The following is a 19660-nucleotide window of genomic DNA, read 5'->3' on the forward strand; positions in this document are numbered from 1 at the left end:
TGCAGCTGTACAGGAGATTGGTTAGGCCACTGTTGGAATATTGCGTGCAATTCTGGTCTCCTTCCTATCGGAAAGATGTTGTGAAACTTGAAAGTGTTCAGAAAAGATTTACAAGGATGTTGCCAGGGTTGGAGGATTTGAGCTATAGAGAGAGGCTGGGGCTGTTTTCCCTGGAGCGTCGGAGACTGAAGGGTGACCTTATAGAGGTTTACAAAACTATGAGGGGCATGGATAAGATAAATGGACAAAATCTTTTCCCTGGGGTCGGGGAGTTCCGAACTAGAGGGCATAGGTTTAGGGTGAGAGGGGAAAGATATAGAAGAGACCTAAGGGGCAACCATTTCACGCAGAGGTTGGTACGTGTATGGAATGAGCTGCCAGAGGATGTGGTGGAAGCTGGTACAATTGCAAAATTTAAGAGGCATTTGGATGGGTATATGAATAGGAAGTGTTTGGAGGGATATGGGCCGGGTGCTGGCAGGTGGGACTAGATTGGGTTGGGATATCAGGTCAGCATGGACGGGTTGGACCGAAGGGTCTGTTTCCATGCTGTACATCTCTATGACTCTATAAGTCGAAAATGACTTTTTATAAATACGTGTTGCTGTGATAGTACTCAGAAAGCCAGCAGTTCACAAAGTATTGTTTGCTACGTGGACAAAATTCAATTTTCAAATCACAGCATTTTAACAGTTCAGTGAAAATTCTGTAATTTGAAGTCAATGGCAAAGAAAATCTGAGGAAGAGTATAAATCAGATGACTACAGTTATTCATTTTGCATTCTTACTCAATACAAACTTCATCACATGCAAATTCAAAATGGAGTAAATTTGAGTCATAGACCTGCAACTCATTGAGTCTGCTGCAGTAAATGAAAACCACCTATTTACTCAAATCCCATTTTCCAGCACTTGATGCATAGCCTTGTATGTTTTGAAATCACAAGTACACACCGAAAGACTTTTTAAAAATGTTATGAGGGTTTCTGCCTCGATCATCTTTACTGTTCCAGATTCCCATCATCCCTTGGGTGGGAGAATGTTTCCTCACATCCCCTCTGAACCTCCTTCTCCTGACTTTAAAATTATGCCCCCTCGTCTTTGGGAGTCCACCATGGGAATACAAATTTCATCCTGTCAATGTACGTCATAATTTTAAACATCACAATGATGTCTTCCCTCAGCCTCCTCTGCTCCCTCCCCATGACTGGTGATGAAATTTGTTTTTACAGCATTGACATAATAGGCTGAAGAACCTGTTTCTATGCTGTATGACTCTATCCAATCTCTATTCATAACTAAACCTCTAGCCCATGCCACATCCCGTCCTCTGCACACTCTCCTGTGCTATCACATGCCTCCTAGCATGTGGATTCCAGGACTGCACATATTATTCTAGCTGTGGCCTAACCAAGTTTTATATAGTTCTGGCATAACTCGCTGCTGTTAAACTCTATGCCTTCACTAATAAAGGCTAATATCCCATATGCCTTCTAAACCACATTATCTGTCTGACCTGTCACTTAGTGGACCAATGGACATGGCATCAAAGTCCTTCTAATGCTCAGTGCTTCTCAGGATCCAACTGCTCATCATGTATTGCCTTGACTTGCTTATTCTACCCAAGGGCATCACCTCACACTTATCCAGATTGAATTCCATTTGCCATGGAGCAACTTATCTGATCACCCCAACTGCATCCTCTTAGAATGTCAATTCTTGTATCATGCACAAACTCACCGATCAACCCTTCTACATTAAAGTCTAAATTGTTTATATATACCACAAGCAGCAAGGGCCCAATGCGGATACCTGTGGGATTCCACTGTACACAGGTTTTCAATCTCCAAACACCCCTTGACCATTGCCTTTTCCTTCCTGCCACTCAGCCAATTCTGGATTAGCCAAATTTCCTTGGATCCCATGGGCATTTGCCATCGCTATCCGTCTTTCTTTCGGAACCTTATCCAAACCTTTGATGTCCAAGTTGACTGCATCAAATGAATTGCTATTTTCTTAGCTTTAGCTGTAATTGTTTTTTTCTCTTTGTCAAGTGGTTAATTAGTTCATTTCCTTCCTATATTTAGCCTGGGTTACGGTTTCTGACTTCAGCCATTCCCCAGTACTCTGACCAAGTAGCTATTATTCAAAAAGTGTGTAGTGGCATTAAGTTTATTCAAGCAAAGAAGGGACTACATTGCAGTCAAATTTTGCTCTTATCTGTTATGATGTACATGTACAGCCAGATTGCCAAATATATAGTCAGTGGATATTAATGATATTCTCAGCCACAATCCAAGTGTTGAAGTCAGTTCATAACAAATCAGAATACTCAATGCAGATTGGGAATGGAACCTGGTCATTCCGCATCTCGGATTTTTTTGCTGAATAATCAGGATGGAATATCAGGATGTCAGTGAACTATTTTTAAAAACGCAAAGATGGCAAGAGAACCCAGCTATTGGCATCAGTTGCAATCTCATAATATAAAAGCAGTTTTAGAATTTAACATGGCCCAGTAGGTGAATTTACATTTCTATTTGTTTTTACTTTAATGTAGCTCGTTGTTTTGAAGTCAGATCTCCCGGTTAGCAATTATAATCTCCATATCTACATAAAATAATTACTTGGTGGTTGCTATGTTTGTCAGACTTTTAAACAACATTTGGAGCGTATAAAGATAAGGTAATGTGATGCAACAATATTGAAAGCTAAAAACCAATGACCTTGAAATTACACTATTTGGATATCACCGTTCAGCCATGCAACTCACATGAAATTACTTTTCTAATATTTCTGTGGAGGTGTTAATATGTTTAAAATAAGCAGTATGATGTCTCCATTAACCTGACAAGTCTATTATTAGCTACTCACTTTGTGAACTGCTGCACCTTGAGAATGTGATAAATAGACACTTTGGATAATAATAATCTGATTGGGCAGAGCCAGCATGGTTCAGCTAATCCAGAAATTGGCTAAGTGGCAAGAAGCAGACGGAACAGAATTGTGAAGGAGAAATTGTTTTACAGATCTGTTCAAGTTTTGTTTTCTGGAAGTTACTAACAGAATTTAAATCTTGAATTTTCAGATGTTGTTTGAACAGCACCCAGGAGGAGGTTAGCTAAACTGAAACACACAAACTAGGAGGTAATATGTTGACAAGAATTAAGGATTGGCCAATAGGCAGGAAGCAAAGAGTAAGAATAAACAAATAATGTTCTTGTGTTGGCAAGCTGTGACTGGCTGGGTACTGAAAGGTTCATACTTGGACCCTAGTTATTTGCAGTATGTACAGTGACTGGAACATGGGGACCAAATGTAATATTCCATCTTCACAGAAGACTCGAAGCTAGTTGGGAAGTGTGCTGTAAAATAAATGCAAAGCTGAGTCAAGAAGGTTTGAACAGACTTAGTAAGTGGGCAAGTACTTAGCATATGGAAAATAATGCGGGAAGATGTCAGATTACCCGCTTTGTTAGGAAAAACAGATGTGCTAAGTAGTTCTTAAATGATAAAAGATATATCATTTTATCCTAGTTGTACAAAGGGATTGTGTGACCTTGTCAATACGTTACTGAAGGCTTATGTGCAGAAATGCAGCAGGCAATTAAAAAAGCTAATGGTATATTAGCCTTTACTACAAGAAGATTTGAGTATAGGAGTAACAAGACTTACTTCAGTTGTATAGAAGCTTGGTTAGACAGCACATGGCGTATTGTGTGCAGTTTTGGTCCCTTTATAGAGGCTGCCATAGAGGGAGTGATATAAAGATTAATTATACTTGCTCCCAGATATGTGAAAGGAAATTGGGGAAATCAGGGCTGAATTCTTTAGAATTTTGTGGAATGAGAGGTGAACTTGAAACCTATAAAATACGTAAAGGGAAAGGGTAGATATAGGTAAGCCTTTTTTTGCCCTGGTTTGGGGAGTCTAAAACCAGAGGACACAGTTTCAAAGAAGAGGAAAGCTACTTAAGACCAAAGGTGATTTTGTTTTTACTGAGTTTTGAATCTTTGGAATTCTGTGTCCCAGAGAGCCACGGAAGATCTGTCATTGAGCGTGTTTAAGGCAGAGATTGACAGATTCTGAATATCAATGTCATTATCGGATTATGAGTCGGTGTAGGAAAAGAAAGAATAATTTAGATGATTAGTCATGACAACAAGAATGGTGAAGTGGCTTCACGGGGCAGAATGGCTTATTCCTGCTCCTATGCTCCTAAAACATTCCAGTAGGTTTTATTAATATCTGTAATTGATTGTTAAGTAATAGGATGTAAGATTCAATTCAAACTTATAACTAATTTGTATTTTATGATCCTTTTGTTTTGACAGATTGTTATTCCTTTCTGCAGTTTGTTAATCAAGGATATTTACTTTCTAAATGAGGGTTGTGCCAATCGTTTACTAAATGGACATGTCAATTTTGAGGTAATTCTGATATTATTTTGAGGTAATTTTGATATTATTCTGTCTGTTTTTAAAGCCCTGGTTACCCCCGAAATGTAGTAAGGGACACCCCACATGAAGATTGAGTGAAATCAAACTTTCTGAAGGAAGAACTCCTTTATTATTTGGCTGCTATCTAGCCATTAGGCACTGTGCAGATTTGCATTACTATAGGCTGTTTTCCGGTTCATCTCTTACCGTTGATGTGCACCCATAAACTTTTCCCTTTCTTTATTTTGGCTCTATTTGATCTTCATCCATTTATCACAATCATTCTGTCATGTAACTATCTCTGAGATGTCTTGTGACCATTTGCTCTCAAACTGATTTCTTGCTTTAATCCTTGGGCCAGTCCCCTTGCCTGCTACATTTCTGATATTAGTTTGTGAGTCACTTCATTTGAGTTATTTCTGTCTTTCTAAAATAATTTCTAGCATTTCTTTAGTCTGCCTTTCGCTAGATGTTTCAGCAGAATGTGTGGCTGTCTCTCTTTTGACATTTTATTTTTCTAATCTCCCTGTTCTTTCAAATCTTTGCCCCTGTTGAACTCTGCCACTTGGTCATCTGTTCTCTATCTCTAACTGTTGGCCTCTTTTTTGCCCCTGCCAAATGATTTATAAACTGCATTTCATGAGTAGGAATTGACTTCTGAAAGAATGAATCTAAAGGTAGATAGTACCATCAGGAATACAATCACACAAGTGATTTCATGTGATTTTACCAAATTCCATTTCCTGTCTTCAGATATACACAAGAACATTAAAACAACTAACATTAAATGTATTATTGATTCTGTCAAAAGTGTGGAGGGTAACTTTATGATATGAATGTTATGAATTTACACAATAACATTATTGACAGTATATTTTACATTGTGTGTTATTTTATACAAAATGCTTTTCATCCAAGACTCATAATCAACTTGGTAGGCAGTTTGCGGTATGTCCTCTGCTATAGGAACATCAAGAACAAAGATGAAAGACTGGGAAGAGCAGTACAATAAAATACGTGCCTTTACAATTTCAGAGCATGCAAGTTGAAGTTTTATTTGCACTTATTTCACCACAACACCATCCCCCCATCCCTCTGCAACATGGAGTGCAGCTCCAACAACTCTCAAGAAGCGTGATGCCATCCAGGACGAAGCACCCTACTCGATTGGCACCATATCCACAAGCGTCCATTCTCTCCACTACCAATGCTCAGTAGCAGCAGTGTGTGTACCATCTACAAGATGGACTACAAAAGCTACTCATAATCCTGTCTTGGAAATATATTGCCAGCAGTTCACTGTTGCTGGGTCAAACTTCTGAAACTTCCTTCCCTGAGGATATTGTGGGTCTACTTACAGCACATGGACAGCAGTGGTCCAAGCTCACTATCACCTTCTTAAGGACAACTCTTCTCCAGGGTTGAAGGGTTTGAGCCATAGGGAGTGGCTGAATAGGCTGGGACTGTTTTCCCTGGAGCATCAGAGGCTGAAGGGTGACCTTATAGAGGTTTATAAAATCATGAAGGGCATGGACTCTTTCCTGGGGTGGAGGAGTCCAGAACTGGAAGGCGTAGGTTTAAGGTGAGAGGGAAAAAAATTAAAAAGAACCCAAGGGGCAACCTTTTCACCCGGAGGGTGGTGCGGGTATGAATGAGTCGACACAGGACGTGGAGGAGGCTGGTACAATTACTGCATTTAAAAGGCGTCTGGATGGGTATATGAATAGGAAGGGTTTAGAGGGATATGGGCCAAGTGTTGGCAGGTGGGACTAGATTAGTTTAGGATGTCTGATCGGCATGGACGAGTTGGACCGAAGTGTTTGTTTCCATGCTGTACATCTCTATGATTCTAATTAGAGTTGGCAATAAATGCTGGCCAACCAGCGACACCCACTTCCCACGAGTGAATAAAAACATTATAAGGAAAGAGGGACAGGTACTCTGCCAAACACTGACAATGCTGGGTTTGTAGTTATGGAGGTTGGTGAGTCCAGCCTGTGTAATGTGTCTCAAACTCATCAGAGCTTCACTTGGCATCACACCGTTGCAGAGTTTGAAAACACAGCAGGTCAGAGGATTGAATCTGAATTCAACCATGTTGTAATTCTGTGGAATTCACCACCCCAGAGTGCAGTGAATGCTGGTACATTGAATAAATTTAAGGAAGAGATATACAGATTTTTCGTTAGTAATGGGTTACAGAGACCAGTAACGAGAGTAGAGTGGACACTGAGACAAAATCATTAATGATTGTATTGCTTAGTGGAACAGGCTTGAGGGGCTGAATTGCCCACTATTGCTTCTAGTTCTTGCGTTCCTATATGAACAGTGCTTCTCCAATGCCCAATTCACCCAATTATTTTCAAGAATGTTTTTTAAGCTCATAGGTGTATGTGTTGGTAAATATTGTTTTTCTGTTAACTACACATTGTTTAAAATATTCAATTTGATGTCAGTAATGTGTTACATTTCACATCCTCCTTTTTTCATTTTCTGCGCAGACCACTAGGATCTTGGTCCAAGGGCATAAAGTTTGTGAAGTATTTTATGTTTAAAACCATTCAAAAATGATTTCTCTTTAATTTCCTCTAAGATTATACTTGGAGCCATTGAATAAAACAAATTTATGACTTCTCCTTTTAGAAATTCTGGGAGCTTGCAAAGCAAGTCAGTGAGTTTATGACCTGGAAACAAGTTGAATGTCCCTTCGAGCATGATCGCAAAATTCTTCAATATCTTCTCACAGCTCCTGTCTTCTCTGAAGATAGTAAGTCATTAAGAACATTTGGAAATGTATTGTGCTGTCCAGGTAATACACTGGACAGAGTTTGTTGAGGGCCAGCCTGCCAGCCAGCTGCGCAGCCAACAAGATACCCACACGGCTTCTTTGTAGGAAGGTCTGCTGAATCCACAGTCAAGTGCTGGCCTTCCTCTCGAATCGAGACCCTGGGGGTAGAGCTATTGAATATAGTCAACGCAGCACTCTAGAATTATAAACAGTTTCCAATGTTTATTTACAATTACGATTTTCAAGAAAAAACTACAAGGTATGCAACCTTGGCCTGTGGACCAGGGGCCAGTTTTTCTTTTAGAGCTCCTCTTTAGATTTTTTGAATGCTACTTTCTGATTTTCAGGGAACCATCTCTTGTGCAGGAGATGCAGTCACACAGCTACAATACCTTTTGTTGGTATATGGATAATGTTTCAGTTACACAGAAACTGAATGAGACGAACACATCCAATATCATCAATAATCATCACTGCCTCAATAAACGTAAAGCCACAAAACATAAGAAAAGCATTAATTACCTAAAACCATTGTGTTTAAATTTTCACAAGACAGTAGGTATAAGTTAGCAACAATTTTTTTTCAAGTGTCTGACACACACTTAAATACACAAAGGGCAATCACTCTAAACACACTCTCAGCAGATTGCTGAAGTCACAGCTAAATAGTTGCATGTTGAGCTGTAAGCAGTCACAGTACCTGAAGTAATTCACACTCTGTGAGACTCTTGGAGGTGTGATAACACATAAATACAAATCTTTATGAAATAAAACTGTTCAGTATCAACTTATCCAACTAACACTATTCAATTACAATAACATCTACTGCAATTTCATTGCCTTGGTGAAATTTCAGTCAGCTTGTCTCTTGTGAGTCACATTGGTTTTCTGAAACCTGGTTAGCCTGTGTTGCTCAGGTGATGCCCACGGTCATTTTAAATCATCATCTTTGATCCCTTTTTTAACCAAAATTATTGTACCTTACACAGAAATACCACTCAGTGTCAGTTTTATTAACTGTGTTGCCTAGAACACCATTCAAGGCTACTACATAAGTTTGATTGAAATATAATTATGTTTTAAGTGCCCAAGAACAAAGATTTAAACAAATTAGTGTTTAGATTTCAGAGAAACATCTGTCTGCATTTGCCCTTTGATAAAGTGCTGTTTTCACTATACTTGGCAAGGAGTTAGTTTAGATTGGTGGCACTACTCTATTCTTTGTGTCAGATGCTTACAATTGAAGCTACAATTTTGGAAATTGAGTACATAATCTAAGCAAACATTTCAGGCAAGCTTTGAAACATTCTGTTACATTAAAGCTACTATATAAATGCAGGCTGCCAATGCAGAATAGAAAAAAATATTTCCTAGGATTGGTGAAAGAATAAGTCAAACTATGGATATCTATTTTCTAATCACACTTACATTTCTCTGTACTGTAACATAGGTTTGAATTCAGATCATAAATCCTTCCTTTTAAAATCACTGTTTCAAACACGGCAAGTAAGCACAACATTTTAAACTGGTCTAGTGCACTGATATCTGTCTTTATCGTTTTCTAGCAGTTTGTTTATTACAATTGTTACTTTATTACAATTTTCGGTCTTGATCCTTGATCCATGTGATGTTACACACAATTGTAAGGTAGCCCAATGTTGAACGAACCACCCTAGTCATTGCAATTTGCTCACTGAAGATTGCATAAGCCTTCTAATATATTTCTAGACTTTGAATAACATAACAAACACTCTCATGAATAATTGTGTCTGTTATTTAGCTAAGCATAAAGATTAACAGCACATTTCACCTGATTACAGGATGCTTAATCTGCACATCCTGAATTATTAAATAATTATAACACTACATTTTGTAATGTCTTCTAATGATGCAGAATCTAATTCAGTAGCTGTACAACAAACATCAGCTTTAATTTACTCTTGACTGTGCATGCTTCCCTCTATATGGATTATAAAGCAGGGAAAACTAAAGTATTGCTGCAGGCTGAGGTGAGATATATCTCCTGCTGTCATTGAAATTCAAATTTGAACAAATCAAATCAAATATATATATCTTTCCCAATTACATAAAGCTGTCAATCTTCTATGGCATTTAAAGCGAAGGTTTCTGCTGAGCCTCAGCAAACAAGTCTAGTGAATCAATATCAGAGATCACCCTGTCTTTCAGTTGCAAATTGCCATGGATATGAATCCTTTTTATGTCACACATTTCGCCTTCTAATCATGATGAAACTTAACTTGTTTCTAAAACTTGGATGGACAGGAAGACTTCTTTTTCCAGTTCATTTTTTGTGTAGTTTTCCTGAGTTGACAAAAACCACAGCAAAGCGAACAGCCTGACTCCATGCCATCTATGGTTAGGTTACATTCCAGAATGGATTGGATGTGAATTCATCCCTTAGATTCAGTGGCAGAAGGATACAGGAAAGGAGCAGAAAAATGGTATTGAAAAGAGAATCGAACATGACAAGTTGCAGATTGCACAGGCTTAAGATCCTTCTGTGCTGTAATTTCTTTGTGTTTTAGAACTGTATCAGACAAATTTTGCTTTTTATTGAAATTATACAGTTAGCAACAATGTATCATTATTATTATTTCTGTTGTTTTCCTCAGCACTGTACTTGGCATCGTATGATAGTGAAAGCCCTGAGAACCACGTTGAGAAGGAACGGTGGAAGTCTCTAAGGTCGACATCAAAGCTCATTAAACAGCAGTTTTAGTCTGAGGGCATTTATAAAGAAAAGCATATACTTAAATTCATATACAAATCTGAGATAATTAGTATTTTCCTTTACTTATTTTTGTTTATGGTTCAATAGAAGTAGTATGTTTTTGATCTGTTCAGATTGTGATTATGTGCTTTTATTTCAATTCTCCATTGAAAGTTTGCCAAACCATACCCAACATTTGCGATTGAAAAATTGAAAACAAAAGGAAATCAAACATTTTTGTTTGCAAGTGGTTGTATGTGTCACTAATCCCTCTATCAGGATTGGTATGGAGCAAGCATTCCACAAAGGGCTCTGCTTACCCAGTAACATTCCCTTGCCTGGGTCCTGTAAAATCTGCAAGTGCAGACTTTCATCAGGAAGCCTGTAACTTCTTTTTTTATTCATTCATTGGATGTTGGCCTCACTGGATATGCTAATGTGTATTGTCCATCCCTAATTGCTTAGAGGGCAGTTAAGAGTCAAGCGCATTGCTGTGGGTCTGGAGTCACGTGTAGACCCAGGTAAGGGCAGTAGATTTTTCTCCCTACAGGATATTAGCAAACCAGATGGAATCTTAAAATTGACAATGGTCTCCATGAAACTAGCTTTTTAATACCGGATTTTAAAAAATACATCAAATATCATTATTTCCATGGTGAGATTCGAACCTATTCCCTCAGAACATTACCACCTCCCCAATGAGTAAATTGATGTTTACTAGAAATAGCTGAGGAAGAACGCAGACTTTAAGCTGGGTATGCAGACTTAATACACTGTACTTAACAAGTTCCTCCCAAGTTTACCCAAGCAGTTTTGTTTTAGATATTACAACCATTTGCCAATACATTTGGATAATATATACCATGTCTTCATGACAGTAACTTTTAAAATGTAATTCAGGATTGTAATCTTACCTACATTCTAAGTATATTTTATAAATATAAATTATTGAACATTTTCAAAGTGGTAAAACATCCTGAGATGCTTCAAGGGAACACTATCAAAATAAAATTTGCTGTCAAACCATATAAAATGATTTTAGGACGGATGATCAGAAAGGTAAATTTTAATGATTGCCATAAAGGAGCAAAGAGAGGTCAAGGCTTAGTGAGAAACAAAAACAGATGTTGTTGGAAAAGCTCAGCAGGTCTGGCAACATCTGTGAAGAGAAATCAAAGTTAATGTTTCGGGTCCGGTGACCCTTCCTCAAAACTCTGATTTAATAAGGTTCAGAGAGGGAATTGCAGTATTGAGGGCTTTGGAAGTAAAAGTATGACCACCAAGGGCAGATCAATTAAATGTGGGGATGCATAGAATCCCTAGAGTGTGGAAGCAGGCCATTCAGCCCACATCAACTCTCTGAAGAGCATCCTACATTCCCCATGGCTGATCCACCTAGCCTGCATATCCCTGGACAACCTAGCATGGCCAGTCCACCTAACCTGCACATCTTTGGACTGTGGAAGGAAACCATAGCACCCGGAGGAAACCTACACAGGTATAGTGAGAATGTACAACTCCACATAGACAGTCACCTAAGGGTAGAATTGAACCCAGGCCCCTGGTACTGTGAGGCAGCAGTGCTAACCACTGAGTCACCATGCTGCCCACTGAAGAGGTCTAATCTGAGGGAGCACAGAAATATTTTAAAGCCCTTTTGTGGAGCTGTTGTAGCATCCCTATCCCTGGATTGAGATGCCTGCATTCAAGTGCCATCTGCTCTAAAGGTGTGTAATAACATCTCCAAACATGCTGATTGAAAAAAAGAGGTACAGTTGTAGGACTGATGGAAATAGTGGAGGTGGGCAGGGTAGTGTCTGTGAAGTGATTTAAAAATAAAAATGAAAATTTTTAAATCAAAGCATATCCTTCTGAAGAGCCAGTATATGCCAGCGAGCATTGGTTTGGCAGTTGGCAGCGACTTGGTGTGAGTTACCACAGCCAGTAGAGATCTGGATGATCTCATACTCGAGGGTAGAAAGTGGGAGGCATTGTCACAGTTCATTTGACTTGCGTGTTTACAGCTCACCAGAAATATATTGTTTTAATTCTGATTATGGATAACAATTATAAGTAATCATAAATAGAAAGTAATTGATAAAGTAATTAACCCAAGGAAAGAGTTTGAGTAATCTTCTGATGTTATGATTAAAGTGCTGCTTTGCTTTATCACAAAAGTTAAGCTTCACATTGTGCTTTCAAGTTCCTATTTCACACTTTGTGCACTTAAAATAATGTACTTCTTTTTCTTTCAGATCTACGCTTCTAACAAGGGTTTAGCTTTGATGTAAACCTCTGATGTAAATTGGCCCCAAATCAAAGATGTTTTGCAGTAGTTGCCATCTGAGGACAAGGCAGTTGGCATACAGTAGTCCAGAACTCCTATGTCAGTACAAAGGAGGCTGAATCTCAGTGAGAGCCAAAACAGACATTGGATGCCTGTATTTCATCGGCCACTGATTAGTTCAAATGTGTCATCTACTTTTTTGTTCAACTAGATGGAAGTCAATTCATTATGAATTGAACTTTGAGAGTGTCACCGTGATTGCACATCTCAATATTTGCTCTCAAGTTGTGGACTAAACATCAGGGTGTTCAGTTGGTTATTCTCTGCTGTTTCAGACAGAAACTCAAAAATTGGTGCTGGTCTCAACATGGTCTACAGATTACTGGAATTAAAACTGAACAGTGAGATGGCTGCTGGTTAGCCTACTCAGTTTTATGAGAAGAAACTGTTAATTTAATGATGTTTATGACAATGGTCACAGAAATGTAGTACAGGAATGCAGTAGATTTATGTAATATGAGAAATATGGTTACATCCATGACCAAATTGATCCTGTAGAATACTTTATAAACATTCCACATGGGTATGTGATTCACACCCGGGTACGTTTTAACACATTATGTGATGTAGATTAACTCAAAAGAATAGAAATCCCCAAATGCATTATTCTGGCAGAGATAAGAGTTAAAGAGCATTCTAGTTGCTTTTAGAAGGTGTTTGTAATTTTCGCAACTTACATTAAAATAGTGATGTGAAAGCAATAGTGTACCCTATCAGCAGAAGCAACACAGGGACATGTTCTGTAGGAAGACTTGTAGATTCATTAATGAATTTGTAGTTGGTTAATTATCCTATGAAATGCACTGTTTAGATAGTCATATCAGCATTAGGATTGTGCAATACCTTGTTTTTTAGAATTCTTTGACTTGCTTTCAGTAGGTGCAAGCACTTAAAGATATTAATTCCATATGTCATGACAGACATCATGGGACTATAAAAAATAATGAATGTGATTCAGAAAAATATAATTGCCAGTGATTCACTAACAGAGCTGACAAGATAATGTACATGTCTTTATAAACTACTTGAACAAAGGTGAAATTTTGCAGGCGTTTTGTCCTGCTATTTGTCTTTTTGTGTTTCTTTTTTAAAATCACAGTTTGTGGTTAATTTATCTGTGTATGTAATTTATACTTTTATGTGTATATCATAATGTATTTAAATGTTAAGATTGCTCAAAAGTCGACTTTTTAAAATTTTATGTGGCTGAAATGGAGCTTTTGTATATAATGAAGGTTTCTTCTTTCACCAATTGTACAAGTGAAATTGTTTTACACCGAACCATTGGCATAGCTAAATCTACAGATTAATGAAGCAATAGAGAAAAATATATTCTAGTCATGCATAGCAGCTTTCATAATTTGGTGCAGCACATAGTACTTCTGCAAGTAAATGATTATTACTGAGTCTATATACCCAAGGGAAGCAAACCCTATTATTCCTATGTGGTAGGAGTAATTTCTCGGCACCATAAACTATATAGGCAAAAGTGAGGACTGCAGATGCTGGAGATCAGAGTCTAGATTAGAGTGGTTTCTGGAAAAGCACAACAGGCCAGGCAGCATTTGAGGAGCAGGAAAATCGAAGTTTCAGGCAAAAGCCCTATTTCAGGAATGAAGGCTGCCTGAGCTGCTGTGCTTTTCCAGCACCACTCCAATCTAGACCATAAAATATATGTCTCAAGTTACCCACTAGATGTCAAACTCATCTCCACCTCAGCAGGAATTGTGTTCAAACTCTGTCATTTCTGATGCAAAGTTAGGAATGCTATGGCTAAGTCAAAGAGTTAGCTGGTCAATTCATGTTGTTGGCAGTTTACGTGGACCAGAACAGGATTTTTCTGCCAAAGTTACGTAAAGTCACCATCATTAGTATCTGTACAAAATTGAAAAATTACAATCTGTACTTATGTCAAATTGACCTAACACATATACTAAAGCAGGGAACAGATAGATGCTGATGCAAAATTCATTTTGATGTAACTTAAGATGAATAATGTTGAGTTTATATGTGACTCCTCGAATTATACCAATGATGAGCACATTAATTAACTTCATCTGAATGAATGCTCTGATGAAGTTCCCTTTTTTATAAGCATGAATTCTTAGAGTGACTTGATAATATATCACTGAACAGTTTCAGTACCTATCAACCATAGTTGTTTTAGGCATGGATGCTCACAGGTTCAATAAAATCTATAATAAAGAAATGGGACTTCTTCGAGTCATACAACACGGAAATCGACCCTTTGGTACAACCAGTCCAAGCCGACCATAATCCCAAACTAGACTAGTCCCACCTGCCTGCTCTTGGCCCATATCCCTCCAAATCTTTCCTATTCATGTACTTCTCCAAATGACTTTTAAATGTTATATCCACATCCACCACTTCATCCTGAAGTTCACTCCACATGCAAGCCACCCTTCCTGTAAATATTCATAACTTTTTTTCAAATTAACCTATTTTTCTAATCAACCTGTTCAGAGATGTTATTACACACTCCTAGAGCAGATAAGACTTGAAACCCTGTCTCTAGGTTCAGAGGTAGGGACACTACCATTGTGCCACAAGAGAGCCCCTCCATTACTCGGTTTGTTATTGGTGGTATATTAAGTATCAGTCATAGCTTATTAATCAATGAATGGAGGAGAACCTAGTAGATAATCATCAATTTGTAGCTATTTGTGGAGTTGAAAGTGATGCCTTTGCTCCCCATTAATGCAATAAATAAAAATCTATTCGAAAACCACATGTTCATGGGAGAAGTGTTTATATTCTGTTCTTATTCTCAGCAGAACTTAGTTAAGCAACAAAACTGATATTTGGACTCCAAAAGTTGGGAGTTAGAAAACATTAGCCAGGCTATGTTGCAACCTGGAATGGTTGGAAATTCCTTTGGATTTCAAGGAGACTTTGGGAATACCAAACTTGCAACAATGGGCCGTGTTAAAGGAAGTGGCTTGTCAGTTTCTCTGAAATAAACCGTTGTTGACACTTGCACCTCGGCTGCAAACCAAACATCAGTTCATCTCATGTTTTTTTTCTCTCTCTCTTACTCATCGTCTGTTGCACTTTTGTTCTGAAGTGTATTAATGAATGCAGGGCAGTTATGTCAAAGTGGATCACATGAATGCATAAGTTGTCAACTTTTTGACTTTGCAGACCTTTCTAATATTAAAAATATCCATGTTTTGCTCACAGAAAATGTTGAATATGGAAAGAACAATAGTTATGTTAAGAGGACATATAGTAGAGACAAATGAAATAAATTGTTCATAGAATTTTACCCAATTTTCAATTATCTCTTGCATGTCTTTTAAAAAAAACAAATCCTGGAACACAATAGGATAAATTTAACTTGGAGTGAAGTTTGGAGGCCATAGTAGGGACATCAATTTAGGTCAACTGTCAGGTGGTGATGAGCCTGTTACATTTTGCCACCCTTAGTATTTTACCAGTAATAGCTGCTCACTGTGCCAAAAGTGGAGGCCGCCATACCGTGACAGCTTACTTCTAGGCTTGGGGAAAACCAAGCTTTGGTTGAGAAGGACGCCGTCCCTTCTGGATTAATCCACAACCCACCCATGCCAGGCTCTGCCTGACTTCTTTCAGTGAACCCGAAAAACTCACCTTAATTCTGGCTGGTTGTAGAACATGCCACTTGTGCCTGAGGTTGTGGGTTTGGAAGGTGCTGTGACAGGAGCATGGGTGAGTTACTACAAGTTGTAGATACTTCACATTGCTGTCAGTGTACATTGGTGGTGAATGAAGCGAACATTGAAGATTGTGGATGCTTTTCAACTGGATTGTGATGAGCTTCAAATGTTTGTGAAGCTGTACCCATCTAGACAAGGAGAAAGTATTCTATTACACTCACTTGGGCGGCACGGTGGCTCAGTGCTTAGCACTGCTGCCTCACAGCGCCAGAAACCCGAATTCAATTCCCACCTCAGGCAACTGTCTGTGTGGAGTTTGCACATTCTCCCTATGTCTGCGTGGGTTTCCTCCGGGTGTCCTGGTTTCCTCCCACAGTCCAAAAATGTGCAGGTTAGGTGAATTGGCCATGCTGAATTGCCCGTAGTGTTAGGTATAGGGGAATGGGTCTGTGTGGGTTATTCTTTGGAGGGTCGGTGTGGACTTGTTGGGCCGAAGGGCCTGTTTCCACACAGTAAGTAATCTAAAAAAAATGAGCAGGACGTTAGGGCTATAGGAGTGGGAGGCCATCTTCCCCAGATGCTGTGAAAGCTGTCATTGCAGTGTTAAACTGCCATGTGACTAGCATCTTCAATGGAGTGATGGGTGATCTATGTGGGATCTCCTAGTCACACTCCCACAAATGAATCAGGAATGTGACTGATTTCATTTGTACAAACACGGTGTTGCCGCTTAGGCAGTAGGATTCAGAAACATTGCTGGTTTCACCTACGTGCAGAGTGAGATGGACTGCACCCACATGGAACTGAGAGAATGGAATCACAGAGCTGCAGAACTCAGCAACAGCAGAGGTTCCATTCCATTAACCACTTCTTGGAGGGCTGTGCCCACTACCCCAACAGCTGCCATGAAACTCACCAAAGTTCCTCAGATAGCACCTTCCAAACCAATGATCACTTCTACCTAGAAGGACAAGAGCAGCAGATGCATGGCAACACCACCACCCGCAAGCTTCCCTCTAGGCCACTAACCATCCTGATGTGAAAATATACTGCTGTTCCTTTACTGTCACTGGATCAAAATTCTGGAATTGCCTCCCTAAGAGCATTACATACAGCATTTGAACTGCAACGGTTTAAGAAGCCAGATCTCCACCACCTTCGCAAGGACAACTAGGGAAGGACAATAAATGCACTCCCACTAGCAACGCCCATGTCCCACGAATGAATAAAAGAAAATCTTGTCCATTCTGGAGCACTATTACATGGAATGCTTTCCAAGACTGTTTACTGGGGGATGAGGAAAAGCAACTGTGACTGCAACCCATACTGTACAACCCCCTGACTATTGTGGAGTGCAGAAATAGAATCCCTACAGTGTGGAAGCAAGCCATTCTGCCAATCAAGTCCATACCCGCCATCCAAAAGTATCCCACCCAGACCTATCCCCTACCCTATGCCTACATTTCCCATGGCTAAACCACCTAGCCTGCACACCCCTGGGCAATATGGGCAATGTAGCATGGCCAATCCACCTTCCTGCACATCTTTGGGAGGAAACTTTGGGAGAGCACCCCGGAGGAAACCCATGTAGATATGGGGAGAATGTGCAAACCCCAGGCAGCAATGCTAACCACTGAGCCACCGTGCTGCCCATATAATGCTATCCATTCCTCAACCAGTGGTGGAGCAGAGTATTCGGCTGCTGAAGATGTGTTTCTATTGCCTGGAGCGGTAGTGAGGGGACTTCCAGTATAGTCTGGGCAGAATGTACTGTATATCCTGGTAAGCTTTGCTCTGCACATTTTAAGCAGCCAAAGTAGTGATGTGTAGGATGGAGTGGTTCACTCTCCTGAGGATAAGAGAAAATGAGAATTTTGGGGAGAAGGAATTTGTTATTTGACAAAGGAGGATACAATAAAGCATCAAAAATGTCAAGGAACACAGGATTTAGTGCGAGGGAGGACCTGATGGAAATTAGTATTGGTAGGGAAATAGTGTTGGGGAAATTGATGAGATTGAAGGCTGATAAATCCCCAAGATCTGATCATCTATATTCCAAAGTATTTAGAGAAGTGGTCTGAAATATAGTAGATGCATTGATTGTCATCTTTCAAGATTCTATATACTCCAGATTGAAGGGTAACTAATATAACCCCAATATATTTTTAAAAAGGAGATAGAGATAAAGCAGGGGATTATGTACTGGTTAGCCTAAAATTAGTAGTGGGAAATTTGCTAGAGTCCATTTTCACAAACCTCATTAACTTGACCAAGATCTTTGTATCCTTGCTAGCCGTTGGAGAGGTCCTGGAGAACTGGTGAATAGCTAATGTTGTTCCTCTGTTCAAGAAGGGGAAATAGAGATAATTCAGGAAACGATAGACTGGTAAATATCACATCGATGGTTGGGAAGCTATTGGAGAGAAGTTTTAGGGAATAGGATTTATGCACAATTAGTAAAGTGTGGCCTAATTAGGGATAGTCAGCATGGCTTTGTATGGGGCAGGTCATGTCTTACGAACCTGATTGACTTTTTCAAGTGACAAAGGTAATGGATATAGGTATAGCAGTGGATATTGTCTACATTGGTTTTAGTAAGACTTTCAATAAAGTACCTCATGGTAGGCTCATCCAGAAGCTCAGGATACACAGAATTCACAATGACTTGGCCACTTGGATTCAGAATTGCCCAAAGAAGGCAGAGGGTAGTGGTGGAAGGGTGTTTTTGGCTGGAGGTCAGTAACTAGTGATGTTTCACAGGGATACGCCCTGGGACCTCTGCTGTTTGTAATATATGTAAATGATTTGGATGAAAATGTAGATGAGTGGGTTAGTACATTTGCAGATGATACAAATATTGGTGGAGTTGTGGATAGTGAAGAAGGTTGCCAAAGAATACAGCAGGATATAAATCAATTGCAGATATGACTAGAGAAATGGCAGTTGGAGTTTAATCCAGATAAGTGTGAAGTGCTGCACTTTGGAAAATCAAATGTTAAGGAAAAGTATACAGTTAATGGCAGGACCCTGAAAAGCATTGATGTACAGAGGGATCTTGGGCTTCAAGTCCATAGCTCCCTCAAAGTGGCCACGCAAGTCGATTGAGCGGTAAAGAAGGCGTATGGCATGCTTGCCTTTATTGGTCAGGGATTTGAGTACAAGAGTCAGGATGTTATGTTGCAGCTTTATGATACATTGGTAGGCCACACGTACAGTATTGCATTCAATTCTGGCCTCCACATTACAGGAAAGATGTGGAGGCTTTGGAGAGGGTGCAGAAGAAGTTTGCCAGGATTCTGCCTGGATTAGAGGCTGAGCTCTTAGGAGAGGTTAGAAAAACTTTGCTTTTTGAACTTTGCTCCTTTTTTCTGTGATGCAGCAGAGGCTGACAGGAGACTCACCAGCAGTCTGAAAAATTATGAAATGCATAGATAGGGTTGACAGTCAGAATCCTTTCACTAGAGTTGAAATGTCTAGTACGAGGGGGCACGCATTTAAGGTGAGAGGGGAAAGTTCAAAGGAGACGTGTGGGATTAGTTTTTTACACACTGAGTGGTAGGAGTCTGGAATGCATTGTCAGGGGTAATGGTAGAGGCAAATATGAAAGGGGCATTGAAGGGACTTTTAGATAACCACATGAATATGCAAGGAATGGAAGGATATGGACCAAGGACAGGCAGAAGGAATTAGTTTAATTTG

At 39.4% G+C, this 19660-nt stretch overlaps 1 protein-coding gene across 3 annotated transcripts in view; it reads left to right on the plus strand.

Annotated features, from left to right (window-relative positions):
* The window catches only part of rasgef1ba (RasGEF domain family, member 1Ba), a 79258-nt gene extending 64656 nt beyond the window's left edge, over nt 1-14602 (plus strand). For all 3 annotated transcript variants that reach the window (XM_043696166.1, XM_043696172.1, XM_043696181.1), the window contains 4 exons: nt 4335-4430; nt 7083-7206; nt 9861-9933; nt 12214-14602. In XM_043696166.1, the coding sequence (XP_043552101.1) occupies nt 4335-4430; nt 7083-7206; nt 9861-9933; nt 12214-12238 (318 nt within the window). In that variant the 3' untranslated portion in view covers nt 12239-14602. The remainder of the gene's footprint in view (nt 1-4334; nt 4431-7082; nt 7207-9860; nt 9934-12213) is intronic.
* Nucleotides 14603-19660: the final 5058 nt, after the last annotated feature.

The sequence above is a fragment of the Chiloscyllium plagiosum genome, chromosome 1 (genome assembly GCF_004010195.1).
Source record: "Chiloscyllium plagiosum isolate BGI_BamShark_2017 chromosome 1, ASM401019v2, whole genome shotgun sequence".
NCBI lineage: Eukaryota > Metazoa > Chordata > Chondrichthyes > Orectolobiformes > Hemiscylliidae > Chiloscyllium > Chiloscyllium plagiosum.